The following is a 14,123-nucleotide window of genomic DNA, read 5'->3' as shown; positions in this document are numbered from 1 at the left end:
AAACTGGATGAAGAACACAGAGCCACAGGCCTGAATTTTTTTTTTTTTTTTCCAGCTTCTTGCTTTGCCGTCAGAATTAGATTGGTCAAACTATGATTTTCATCCTGCCTCTGGGGGTGATCTCAGATTATTTGCATAGTCTTTCAAAGCTGCTCGTCTATAAAATGAAGATAATGATGGAGGCTGTGGAGTGCATTGAGGGAGTTACATTTATACAACACTTAGGGCAATAGATGCATATGTTGAGAGCCATTCTAATTATATCCGTATTTATTTATTTTTATTTTTGGCTATCTTGGCTCTTCGTTGCTGCACAGACTTTTCTCTAGGGGCAAGCAGGGGCTACTCTCCAGTTGCAGTGAGCAAGCTCCTCATTCCAGTGGCTTCTCTTGTTGCGGAGCTTGGGCTCTTGGGCGCATGCGCTTCAGTAGCAACAGCTCCCAAGGTCTAGAGCACAGGCTCAATAGCTGTGGCACGTGGGGTCTTCCCAGATCAGGGATCAAAACTGTGTTGCCTGCATTGGCAGGTGGATTCTTTACTACTGAGCCACCAGGAAGCCCTTCCAATTATATTCTTGCTGTTATTAATGTTATACTCACCATCATCATCATTAACACTACTAACCCCTCTTGGGTTCTGGATCTTGAGATGACAAGAACAAGATCTCATGCCTTTTTGGTAACTTCTGACTTTGGCTAGAATACGTCAGAAAATAATTTGTGATTGAAATAGTTCTACCATAGCCCTTACAGATAACAGCGCCCATCTTGGCCAACAAAGAGGCCAATCAGAGCATCCTTGAAGGAACCTCACCTTTGGAGAAAGATGTGGATTTGAGGTCTGCCTCTGACATTTGGTGGCTCACTGGGAAGGAACCCGCCTGCCAGTACAGGAGACACAAGAGCCACGGGTTCGATCCTTGGGTCAAGAGGATCCCCTGGAGGAGGAAATGGCAGCCCCCTCCAGTATTCTTGCCTGGAAAAGTCCATGGCCAGAGGAACCTGGGGGGCTACAGTCCGCGGGGCCACAAAGAGCTGGGCATGAGTGAATGAGTGACCACACATCTGCCACTTACTAGCTTCCAGAAACCATTTGCTTCTCTATCTGTGAAATGGGTTTGATAACAAATAAGTTTAGTAAAAACACAGTTCCTGTAAACATGAAGTTAGACATGTGTATCAAGCGGCTACCATTATCTAATGCTGAGAATGAACTCAGTGACAAGCTGGTATTCTGTCTGGTACTTTTTAAAAATTTATAATGGGCCATAATAAGGCATTTACAGCTATTTCGTAGACAGAGAAGTGAATCCCTATGCCGCATGGCTTTCCAAGAAGAAATCTTTCAGTATGATGTTGGGATATTTCAGTCGGGAAATTTTTTTTTTTTTTTTTTCCAGCAGAGCAACCCTTGATGGTTTGACTTTGTTTCTCAGCACCCTGAGTTACTGGGTGAATCAGAGCATATCTTAGTTCTCATCGGGACCTGAGAATTTTTTAAGGGACAAAACATTTGGAATATGGGCATGTGTGTACCACTCTTTAAGATGCTCCAGGCAACAGTGGTGAGAAAAAAACAGCAGGGGTTCCTGCCCTCATGAAGTTTACAGTCTAGTTGAAGACAGATCTCAAACTGCAGATTTTACCATAATATCTTACAGAAGGGCCCCTCAACGTCCAGGATCTAATGCCTGATGACTGGAGGTGGAGCTAACGTAATAGTGCTAGAAATAAGTGAGTGAGTGAGTGTTCGTCACTTAGTCGTGTCCAACCCTTTGTGACCCCGTGGTGTATAGTGTGCCAGGCTGTTCTGTCCATGGAATTCTCCAGGCAAGAATACTGAAGTGGGTAGCCATTCCCTTCTCCAGGGGATCTTCCCGACCCAGGGATCAAACCCAAGTCTCCTGCATTGCAGGCAGATTCTTTACCATTTGAGCCATCAGGGAAGTCCAACAGAAATAAAGTGCACCATAAATGGAATGCGCTTGAGTCATCCCAAAACCATACCCCTTCCCTCCCTGGTCCCTGGAAAAATTGTCTTTCACGAAACCAGTCCTTGGTGAGGACTGCAGTCTTACAGGAAAACCCAAATAAAGTTTTTGGCCAACTCAATATACGTAATGTAAAAATACACATAATGTCAAAATCAAAGTGTACATCATGTCAGACTTTGACAAGGATTTTAAAGGACAAGTCAGGGTCCTCTAAGACCCTGTGGGTGCAGTGAGCAGGATAAGAAAGCCCCTGTTCTTAAGTGCCCAAGATTGTTGGCTGGGAACTTCACTTGCTCCAGAGGCTAATAATTTTTATTTGACACAAGCATGTTTCTCTTTGGAAATACCACCTCATAAGCCACCATGTCAAGGCTACTGATTAACACCAAGTGCCATAAATATTTGATTGTTCCTAACGATTAAGGAGTTGAGAAAAACAGCCTCTCCGTTGCCTTCTGTGGCTCCACATGGAAAGTCAGGACGGAATGTTTTGTAAGCGTGACACCTCACCGTCAAAAATCGGCTCCGCCTCCCGTGCTTCATGTTTCTGGGGCTGGGGCTTTCAGCCGCGGCAAGGTGGCTCCTGGCCTCTCCTCTGTGCCTCCCTGCGGAGGGTGGGAAAGCGAAATGAAACAAATTGCTTTCTCTCCAATCTGTGACATGGATTCCTGTTATCGTGGTTGTTTGTTGGTTTTTTGTGAATTATGGTCCCAGAGCAATTTCAGAGCTCTTTGTTCCAGAGATTTTTTTTTTTTTTTTTTTTTGGTAAGCTCATGTAGTTAGGAAACCAAGGTTTGTATACTCATCTTACAAACTATAAGATCAGTTTGTAGGCTGACCTGGAGGTCAGCTTCGAACCCATCTCCAAGTGTTTAAGGATGTGGGGCTTAGGAGTCTGATGGATTTGGGTAACTAGATTTTTCTAGTTGTGTGAGTAGCAAGAAGTACTGGATTGACCAAAAGGTTCATTTGGGTTCTTCTGTAAGATGTTATGAAAAACCTGAATGAACCTTATGGCTGACCCGATAACTCCACCTCGCTTAAAAAGAGAATGATGGTAGGTGCCACATTGGGTTCTTATCAAATATGATAATATAGGCAAAGCTGCTTTGTTGAATCTTGTATCTTTGGTGCTTAAAACAGTGACTAGTACATATTTAGTACTAGAAGAGTTTTCTTATCATCACCATCATCTTCATCACCACCATCAGCTTCATCACCATCATCTCTGTATCATCTTCATCACCACCATCATCTCCGTCTTTATCATCTTCTTCATCACCATCATCATCAGCTTCATCACCACCATCATCATCGCTATATCATCTTCTTTATCACCACCTTCATCTCTGTCTTTATCATCACCACCACCATCATCATCCCATCCTCTTTATCATCAATGTCATCTCCATCTTCACCTTAGCATGGATTCAGTGACAGGAACTCTTCAATAACACCAAATCAGGTTCAAGTTCTGGGTTCCACCATTTACCAAATTTACATACTCCCACAGGGGGAAATATTTTTTCACCTATTTGGAGCCTCAATGTTCTTACCTTTAAAAAGACCATAATATCTATCTCTTGGGGGGGGTGGTTATGGAGATTAAAGTGCCTGGCACACAGTAGATTGAATCCAACACACCTGCCCATGTGTTTTTCAGAGAAGAAAGAACTTTGCTGGACTAGAAAGGGGACGGATTTCATCCCTACAGTGGGTATATATGCTCAAGGACTTTCTACATTATGAAACACATTCCCATAGATTTGATCCCTAGAGCATCACAAGAGCCTCATCAGGAAGGAGAATATTTGTTGTTTTTTTTTTTTTTAGGAAGAAGAATATTTTTGATTTATGTTAATAAATGAGGAAATGGGATACACAATAGTTCCACCATTGAGTTTCTGATTTTTCAGCATTTGTCTCCCACCCCGTAGTCACAGCACCAATAAAAAGTTAGATGGTAACCAACAGGGAAATTACCCAGCACAGAGTTTTTTATTTTACTTATTTTATTGCGATCTATAAAAGATTTTACATCACAACCCAATTCACCTGCATAAAAGTTTCATGAAACATTACTCTTACTCTATTCTATTCTTTCCCAGTGTGGTATAGTTTGTTTCATTTAGAGAATGTTGGTGCAATAACCCCCACCAGAGTTTTACATCCCAAGGGATCACACCTGTAATTTGAAAACAATACATTTCACCCCAAAATTGTGTATAAGAATAGTCTGAAGCACCTTTACACAGCGCCCAAGGCTGGATCCCACCCACCCTCAGAGACTTTAAGCCAGTGGGTCTGGGGTGGAGTTCTAGCATCTGGCTAGGTCACCCCTAAGTGACCTGATGGCTCGTGGGCTAAAGAGTAATGTCCTATTACATCACTCTGATTGTCTCCACCTGAAACAGTCTCCTCTGTTGAGTGTTTTGACTTTTTCGTGTTTTGGGTTTTTGCATTTTCTCTGTCACTTCCCAGAACACTGGGGAATCTTTCTGTGTTGGTCTCACACTTTTTGCTTTCTAGGAGAAAGCAAGACCCCTTTGATTAAAGAACAGAAGTTTAGCTCTTCAGTTATTAGTTGGACAAGGAGCTTGTGGCACGTAAGAATGACTGCTGAGTCCACCTATTGAGCGAGTCCTTTGAGGAGGGGCTCTGGTCCTCTGGTGATGCGGTTTTGAGAGGGGAGTGGACGCATCCCTTTAAGGAACCTGAGTGAAAGTGAAAGGTGCTCAGTCCTGTCCGACTCTTTGCAACCCCATGGACTGTCTAGTCCATGGAATTCTCCAGACCAGAACACTGCAGTGGGTTGCCTTTCCCTTCTTCAGGGGATCTTCCCTATCCAGGGATTGAACACTGGTCTCCTGCATTGCAGATGGATTCATTACCAGCTGAGCCACCAAGAATACTGGAGTGGGTAGCCTCTCCCTTCTCCAGCAGCTCTTGCTGACCCAAGAATCAAACCTGGTCTCCAGCACTGCAGATTGGATTCTTTACCAACTGAGCTACCAGGGAATCCCAAGGAACCTGAGTCGGTTCGGTCAGTTCAGTCACTCAGTCGTGACTGACTCTTTGCCACCCCATGAATCGCAGCACGCCAGGCCTCCCTGTCCATCACCAACTCCCGGAGTTCACTCAGACTCACGTACATCGAGTCATTGATGCCATCCAGCCGTCTCATCCTCTGTCGTCCCCTTCTCCTCCTGCCCCCAATCTCTCCCAGCATCAGAGTCTTTTCCAATGAGTCAACTCTTTGCATGAGGTGGCCACAGTACTGGAGTTTCAGCTTTAGCATCATCCCTTCCAAAGAAATCCCAGGGCTGATCTCCTTTCGAATGGACTGGTTGGATCTCCTTGCAGTCCAAGGGACTCTCAAGAGTCTTCTCCAACACCACAGTTCAAAAGCATCAATTCTTCGGTGCTCAGCCTTCTTCACGGTCCAACTCTCACATCCATACATGACCAATGGAAAAACCATAGCCTTGACTAGATGGACCTTAGTCGGCAAAGTAATGTCTCTGCTTTTGAACATGCTATCTAGGTTGGTCATAACTTTTCTTCCAAGGAGTAAGCGTCTTTTAATTTCATGGCTGCAGTCACCATCTGCAGTGATTTTGGAGCCCCCAAAAGTAAAGTCTGACACTGTTTCCACCGTTTCCCCATCAAGGGCTGCTTAATTTCATCCTATTTTAATTAATTAATTAATAATCACATCCCCAGACTGTGGTTGGAAATAGGACTGTAAGAATGGCACAAATACTGTTTATCCAGATTTTCTTTCCAACCCTGGGAAGCTGGGAATTAAAAAAAAAAAAATCACCCAGGGGCTCCCTGAACTAGCACCTCCAACAGATCAGCAGGAAAGTGGAATTCTTCCGGGCAGCCTTCTCCGCCCTCACCTCCTCCTCTGTTATACAATTTAATTACAAGTTTAATCACTTCAGAAACCTCATCCATTCCCTCCAGTGTAGCGAGATCTCTCCTTTCCAAGCAGGCGTCTCAGTGATAAGCGGCTGTCCATGCAGAGTGGATGGGTCTCTTGAAACCTCTCCTTGGGCGAGCCAGAAAGACATGACTAAATAAAAACTGAGATTGTGTTGACATTTCACTGCGGTGGTTGTAGTTTTAATAATAAAGGAAGAACAAAGTATTTGCAGCTTTAAATAAAGAGGCAGCATTTGGCATTGAAATCACAGGGGATTTTGTACGAGGTTTTATTTTTGCTCATTGGGAAACAAGAAAAAAAAAAATGAACTTAGAAGAGACAGAAGTTCAAGACAAGAGAAAAACAAGAGGCTCTGATTTTCCTTCATGCCCTTGATCATCAACTGGGGTTCTGTGGTCAAGGGTGGGTTCTTTTTCTTCAGAGCCTACTGCAGGTCCTTCCTGTTGGGTCCTCGGGGACAAAGATGGTTTTGGATTTCGCTCACCACGTTACTGAATGTGATGAATGAAGCTGTTTATCTAGCGCATCCTCTGAGGCAGGGCGCCGTGCGTGTTTGTTTTCCCGTGATTTGATTTTTATCATGATCTTCTCACAATTACCCTGTGAAGTCACTCATCATGTTCCCCATTAAACAGAAGCAAAAAAAAAAAAAAACCTGGAGCCCAGGGCATTGCAACAACTTGCCTGAGATCACGCAGAGAGGCTGCCAAGGAGCCAGGCCTGAGCATCTTCCACACACTCGCCCCTGACAGTATTTTAAGATCAATTTACAATTAACCACTCAGCTTTGTTATACATTTATCTGCAGTGTTCTCAGGGTGTGTTTTTAAAAAACGTATCCATCACCATCTCTCTTACCTCTTCGAGCTCTGTCTTCATCCCTCTTCCCTCTCCTCGCCTTCTCCTTTTGGCATTCCCCCCGCCCCCGCCCATCCCCTCTTGAAAACATAAAACAAAAACAGGAGAGTCGCGCGAGCTTCCCGGTGGAATTCCTAAGTTTGCTTGCATACCATATATTTAGTTTAGTAATGAAAAATTCCAGCTCCGGGCGGTGCAGAGGATAGCATTTCTAATGTTTTTTAAACAGCTATTAATGTAGTCAAGCGCTGTGTGGGTTTTCTTTCTTTTTTTTTTTTTTCCCTTCCTCGTCTATATAATCATCTGCTCAGTGTACACTCGGAAAGGGGGAGCAGGGGCCAGAGGAGGGGCGGGCTGTGATTGATGGGTCAGCTCCAGGAAGGAGTCCCCTCTGGGGCTGGTTTGGGGAGCAGTCAGATGTTGAGGAGGAGGTCAGCCGGGCGGCCCTGGCCCCCCCTCCTCCCGCACCCCCGCCGTCCCCACGTTGCACAGCGCACACACCCTCGCTCCTCATCGAGGCTCTCTCCTGCCAGATGCTCTGTGGCGTGGCACTGGCACAGCTGCTAAGTTTATGGAGGAGAAAGGAAGCAGGATGGTACAGCAGGTACATTTCCCCCATTTTTCTGTTTCACTCCAAACTCTGCTTTGAATGGAGCGGAAGCCTTTCTTGGTATGAAGTCTGTGTTACTCTCTGTGTGATGTGGATTTTGCTCCTTGAATCATGCCGGGAGGGAAAGGAGAGGAATTCAGCCAAGTGTGTGTGTGTGTTTGTGGGTGTGTGTGTGTGTGCGTGTGTGTGTGCATGGGCTTTTCTGCTTGATGTCTAATAACTGAGCTGGTCTTCGAACCCGCAGGTTAATGATGTAATTTTGCATTTCCCTTCTTTGGTTTCAGTGCCCCAGGGGTATGATGCAGTTGTAGTTTCTTTCCGTCCAGCACCGCAGGCTTTTCTCTGAATATGCGCAATTTCTTGCCAGAGAAGTAGAACAGACCCGGCTGAGAAACTCAAGTCGACCAAACTGTCAGCAGGACGGAGAACTGCAGGCAGCTGAGAAGGGACAGTCTCCTTTCTCGAGTTGGAGTTGGTGGGAGGAGTGGGTCCCAGGGCAGGAGACACCGCTTTTTCTAGGCGGTGTGGAGAGGTGTAATCAATCGGTTTAGGAGGACTGAACCATTCCCGTACATTTCTTTACTAGAGGGGCGGTGTTTAGGCCAGAAGAGGTTTGAGGGGACGAGATAGGGACTGGGAATGGGTAAATTTCAGACGCAAAAGGAGAAAGGATGCTCTAGAAGTTTGATGATTAGAGATGGGAAAACACACACAGAGACGGGAAAGAAAAATAGTTAAAGTCCACCTTGGCAGGCACTTTTCCCCCTCAGTAAAAGTCAGACAGTTCACGGTGAAAAGAATAAATCCGTTCCGTGCTCTGCCACGTAAGGACTCTTTTCTGCAGTTGAAATGTGCTTTGCATTAGATGGTGAGCCAAAATATTTTGCCAAGTCCGGTGGGCTGCCAGTCTTGGTTCATTTATTAGTTTCCCAAAACTACTTTATTAAACCACTCAGGGCTGTGCCCGGGAGAAGGGGATGTCTAACAACAACAAAACCCCACCAAAATATTAAAGAAAAGCACCTCCTGTTTTCTCTCCGGCTCTGCCTCCTGAGAAAATTAAGGGTGTGGGATGTTTCAGCGACCCAGGAAATTCTCCCTGTATTTGAGGGATGTCTCACTGAATGCCGGCAAGCAGCAAAGTCCACACACTATGCTAATGATCAGATTACGGTATTTGTCTTAAAATAGCAATAATATCCTGGCTATTTCATGCTTCAGTAAAATATTTAAATTGAAATGGCATTTTTTTTTCCTTTGGTGAATCAGACTTGGTTGCATTTTAATAACCCGTTTTTCTCTCTGTAACTGGAGTGCAAACTACCCACCGGGGTGTTTCGGGGAATGAGGGAGGTGGGGTGGTTCCCACGTCATCTGGCTGCTGTTGAGTTGCTGTTCTAATTGAAGTTTGGCCCAGGAGGACAAAGAAGTTTCTCTTCCATTTATCCTAATAGATGCTCTTGATTTCAAATTTCTACCCAGTTCTGCAGCAGCCAAGGGTGGGTTGGAAAACACGAGGTCTTGGCATCTTTTTCTTCCCTTTTGTGTATTCAGCAGTAACCCAGGGAAGTCCAGGCATTGACAATCAGATGCTAGGGTTGCAAAATCACTTGAAGCCCCTCCCCCCGATGAGGTGGTTGTCCAGTCACTAAGTTGAGACTCTGTGGACTGCAGCACGCCGGGCTTCCCTGACCTTCACTGTCTCCCAGAGTTTGCTCAAACTCATGTCCATTGAGTCAGTCCAACCATCTCATCTTCTATCGTCCCCTTCTCCTGCCCTCAATCTTTCCCAGCCTCAGGGATGATGTGGAGGTACATGCAAGACAGAATCACCCTCTGCTGTCAACTCAATACCCCCTCAAGCACCCTGACTCAGGAAACATCAGCATCTCTGTGATCATTCCACTTATTTGGGAAAAGCAGGCATTTGGCGTTAGAGGAGAGGGATGATCCTCAGACAGTAAAGAATCCGCCTGCAGTTTTGGAGACCTGGGTTCGATCCCTGGGTTGGGAAGAGCCCCTGGAGGAGGGCATGGCAACCCACTCCAGTATTCTTGCCTGGAGAATCCCATGGACATAGGAGTCTGGCGGGCTGCAGTCCATGGGGTAGCAAAGAATCAGACACAACTGAGAAGCTAAGCACAGCACAGAGGGATGGAGGGAGCTTCTGCAAATCAGAGAATGTCTAGCCAGCATGCTCTGGATAATTGTTGCCTTTCCCCACCACCAACATGAAATTGACATCAGCTTCCCCTCATTTCCCCCCACTGCCCTCCCTGGAGCGTGTTCAGGTGACTTAAGACTTGTCTTGACCCGGAGTGGAGAAGATGCCCTTAATGGGAATAAGGACTTCCCAAGTGGCGGAAGTGGTAAAGAACCTACCTGCCAAAGCCAGAGATATAAGAGACACAGGTTTGATCCTTGGGTTGGGAAGATCCCCTGGAGGAGGGCACAGCAACACACTCCAGTACTCTTGCCTGGAAGATCTCATGGACAGAGGAGCTGGTGGGCTACAGTCCCTAGGGTTGCAAAGAATCGGACATGACTGATGCGACTTAGCATGCAAGCACGTGGTGAATATATTTTTTTCCAGAAAATTCTTTTCAACCATGCTAAGAATCCAGGAGCATCACTAGGGAGGAAAGAAAGACATCTCCAAAGCCCTTTGAAGGTGAAAAATAATTCCATAGGAAGAACGATGATCTTAATTAAATATTAGATGTAATTAGCTCAAAGTGCAAATGTTGGGAATATTAATTAGGGTCTCTTTGGAATGGTTGTCAGTGTTAATAAGAAACCGCAGGGGGTCCCACCAACATCTGTCTGAGAACTCCAGGAATGGGAGTGCATCTCAGGCTCCAAGGACTTGAGTGCTACCTGTAGACTCCTTGGCTACCATGGACACTGTCTGTTAGAGTTGAGCATCCTGGCTTTATTTTTCTGGGCTCCAAAATCGCTGCAGATGGTGACTGCAGCAATGAAATTAAAAAACACTTACTCCTTGGAAGGAAAGTTATGACCAACCTAGATAGCATATTAAAAAACAGAGACATTACTTTGCCAACAAAAGTCCGTCTAGTCAAGGCTATGGTTTTTCCTGTGGTCATGTATGGATGTGAGAGTTGGACTATAAAGAAAGCTGAGCGCTGAAGAATTGATGCTTTTGAACTGTGGTGTTGGAGAAGACTCTTGAGAGTCCCCTGGACTGCAAGGAGATCCAACCAGTCCATCCTAAAGGAGATCAGTCCTGGGTATTCATTGGAAGGACTGATGTTGAAGCTGAAACTCCAATACTTGGGCCACCTGATGCGAAGAGCTGACTCATTTGAAAAGACCCTGATGCTGGGAAAGATTGAGGGCAGGAGGAGAAGGGGACAACAGAGGATAAGATGGTTGGATGGCATCACTGACTCGATAGACATAGGTTTGGGTGGACTCTGGGAGTTGGTGATGGACAGGGCGGCCTGGAGTACTGCAGTTCATGAGGTCGCAAAGAGTCGGACACGACTGAGTGACTGAACTGAACTGAGCTGAATCCTGGTTTTGCCAGATTGGTTCAGGTTTGGGTGGAGGTTGGGGGTTTGTCCTGGCTCCAGTGGTGCCCCTACTTGGTCCTTGCCATTGCCTCTTAGAACCTCAGAGCCTTCAGAAGCCAGGCTTCAGGCTTGAGGTGGCGGAAATTTCCCAAGCTGCTATTCTAACACTTGCCAAAGGTACCCCTCGCCCCTCCCCAGTCTGGCAATTGGAAGTTTGGCCTCTTTGAATCAAATACCCTAGCACCTGGGGGCTTCCCGCGTGGCACTAGTGGTAAAGAATATGCTTGCCAGTGCAGGAGATGAAAGAGACGAAGGTTCCATCCCCAGGTCGCGAAGATGCCTTGGAGAAGGAAATGGCAACCTGCTCCAGTACTCTCTCCTGGAAAAAAACATGCACAGAGGAGCCTGGAGGGCTACAGTCCACGAGGTCACAAAGAGTTGGACATGACTGAGCAACTGACTGACCCTAGCACCTGACATGCCACCTGATGGAAAACGGGTCTCAGCGTCACTGTATATGTGACAGAGAGTGGCTTATTTATTTAAAATCAGAAACATATCTCCCCACCAGGGAATCTTCTTGCCAGATGAGAGATACCTTGGCATGGGATAAACACAGCTCTGGTTCAGCTCCTGGCTTTCCTCAGTAATACCTGTGGCTGTGACCTCACAATATTATTTACCAGTTCTGGGCCACAGTATCCTTTACAATGAAATAAAACGGGATTCCAGATGTAAAGCAGAGTCTACACCTTGGCAATATTAACCTTCAGAGCTGGATAGTCCTTGGCGGTGGGGTGGGGTGATCCTGTGCATTGTAGGGAGTTCAGCAGCATCTCTGGCCCCCTAAATGCTCTAGATGCTGGTGGTGCTACTTAATCCCCAGTTGTGACAAACGAAAGCGTCTCTAGTCATTGCTTCATGTCTCCTGGGAAGAAATCATCCTTGCTTAAGGACTTTTGCTGTAAAAATGCTCAGCACCGTGCCGGATGCCCGCTAGGCATGTGTCACTCGCTTTGTCTTCTGGGCTCTGGTTTGAAGAGGACGTCTTTCAGATGGAGCAGAGAAATGTGGCACCATCATTGCTCTTCTCATAAGCCCACTTTTGCTGGGTTTGATGAACTTGTGTGTACAATGTAGATGTCTGGTGATATAAAGAACATTCTGGAAAAGATTCTATGGCATCCTTCTCCCACCATGCTTAACACTGTTGATCTTCAAGTCTGGCTGAGCCACCCCATCCTTGGTTTAGGGAGAAGGCACCCCCTTTTCTCTCCCTGCTTCACCACTGACTGTATTTCCTGCCCAAACTATTTGTGCAACCACAGCTTCTTAACTGATGTCCCCATGGTTCATGATAAGTCCACCACAACGATGAGAAAACCTTTTCTGCAAAGGGCCCCCAATAGTTCAATAGTTTAGGCTCTGTGGGCTATATGGTCTCTTGTCGTAGTGACTCAACTCTGACATTGGGGCACAGTGAGCATGGTTATGTTCCAATAAAACTTTATTTACAAAAACAAGTCACGGGCCAGATTTCTTCCAGAGTTCATTTGCCCATCCCTCTCCTATCCCCACCCCCTCCATCCTGTTACCAAATGAAGCCTGACAGAGCCCAGAGTTCACTGGCTAAGCCTGCACTCACTTAGCAAACACTGGGGTCTGTTGACTTTGCAGCTAGTGTGCTTTGGAACCCTGGGGATAGAGCAGAGCATATGACACAGTCTTCTACCCTCTGGACGTTCACAGGCAAATCATCAGGCAATGGCGGTACCTCGAGTTACGTGGGAAGTGAGCAAAGCTGCGGTGGAGCTTAGAGGACAGGCAGCTGATGTGATGTAATTGTCAAGGAGACTGGCTAGGGGATCTGGAACCTCCAAGAGAAGCCGAGGGCTCCCCTGGTGGCTCAGCGGTAAAGAATCCTCCTGCCAGTGCAGGAGACACGGGTTCAATCCCTGGTCCGGGAAGATCCAGCGTGCCAGAGGGCAACAAAGCCCATTCGCCACGACTACTGAGCCTGTGCTCTTGAGCCCACGAGCCACAGCACTGAAGCCCATGTGCCTAACGCCTGAGCTCCCAAAGAAAAGCCACCACAGTGAGATACCCACACACCGCAAGTTGAGAGTAGCCCCTGCTCTTTGAACTAGAGAAAAGCCTGCACAGCAATGAAGACCCAGCAGAGCCAAAGTAAAAAAAATAAATATTAAAAAAGAGAGAGCGAGAAGCGGAGACTAGCCAGGCAAGGGAGTAGGGGAGAACTTCCCAAGCACAGGAGGCAGCAAACAGGAAGACATGATGTTGTTGAGAGGATTAAGAGACCGTATGCTTCCTGAGGTCAAGCCCTTCCCTGGGCAGTGTAGAGAGGGGTCAGATCCTAGCACGGAGAGGCTGCTGTTTTGCAGAAGCACACAGGACTGGTTCTCTTTTCCTGAGATGGCTCTGCCATGCGGAAAGGCTAGGTGGGCGTATACGTTCCCGTGAAAGAATTTCTACTGAAGGCAGAGCAAGGAAAGCTGTGTCTATACTGACCATCTCTCTCTACCCCTGATCCTGTGAGCATTTCAGGCTCCCTTGGTGTTTTTCACAAGACTGTCTTTCAGAGACAAGCGAGGGGAGGGGCAGGAAAGGCTGAAATAGATCTTTGGGCGGAAGTGAAAATCTGTCCCAGTGTATTTCCCTTTGGAGGATTCTCAAGGTCCCAAAGCTTCTAGGACTTCTTATGAGCCAGAAAGAAGTTGCGTCGCATGGAATTTCTGTGCACACGTCTATGTTCTTTGAGCAGCCCTGTAGAAGAAAAGAATGCTAGTCTGCTGATACACAGTATTTTTTTTCTTGGTATTAGTTAAGACCTTTGGGTTGCATGTAATGGAAAATCGGACTTACACAGACATTTACTGAGTTATAGAATTTAAACAGCATCATTACTGACTGCAGAAAGAGATGGATCCAAGACTTCAGATGACGTCAGGGGGACTCAGTGGGTCTGTGTCTCCATTTCTGGGCTCCGTTTTCCTCCAGGTCAGCTTCTGCTTTAGGGAGGCCCCCTTTCAAGGGGCATTTCTTGGTAGCTCCAAGCTGGTATTATGTTTTCCAGTTACCAGTCATCGTAGCGAAGGAACTTCCTCCCTGAACGCCAGTCAGGTCCCAGGATTAAGCCTCACAGGAATGGCAAGGAGT

At 46.4% G+C, this 14,123-nt stretch overlaps 1 protein-coding gene across 9 annotated transcripts in view; it reads left to right on the top strand.

The window, feature by feature from the left end:
• RBFOX1 (RNA binding fox-1 homolog 1) overlaps positions 1-14,123 on the top strand; it is a 431,904-nt gene that overhangs the window by 215,808 nt on the left and 201,973 nt on the right. Inside the window, exon 1 of one of the 9 annotated variants that reach the window (XM_068967483.1) lies at positions 7,372-7,404. The exons of the other annotated variants lie outside the window; for them this stretch is intronic. Coding sequence (XP_068823584.1) covers positions 7,372-7,404 — 33 coding nt within the window. Of the gene's footprint in view, positions 1-7,371; positions 7,405-14,123 lie in introns of those variants that run through there. 9 annotated transcript variants of the gene reach the window in all.

Source organism: Capricornis sumatraensis, chromosome 3 (assembly GCF_032405125.1).
Source record: "Capricornis sumatraensis isolate serow.1 chromosome 3, serow.2, whole genome shotgun sequence".
NCBI classification, from domain to species: Eukaryota; Metazoa; Chordata; class Mammalia; order Artiodactyla; family Bovidae; genus Capricornis; species Capricornis sumatraensis.
The sequence above is the reverse complement of the archived record's forward strand: the minus strand, read 5'-3'. Positions and strand labels throughout refer to the sequence as shown.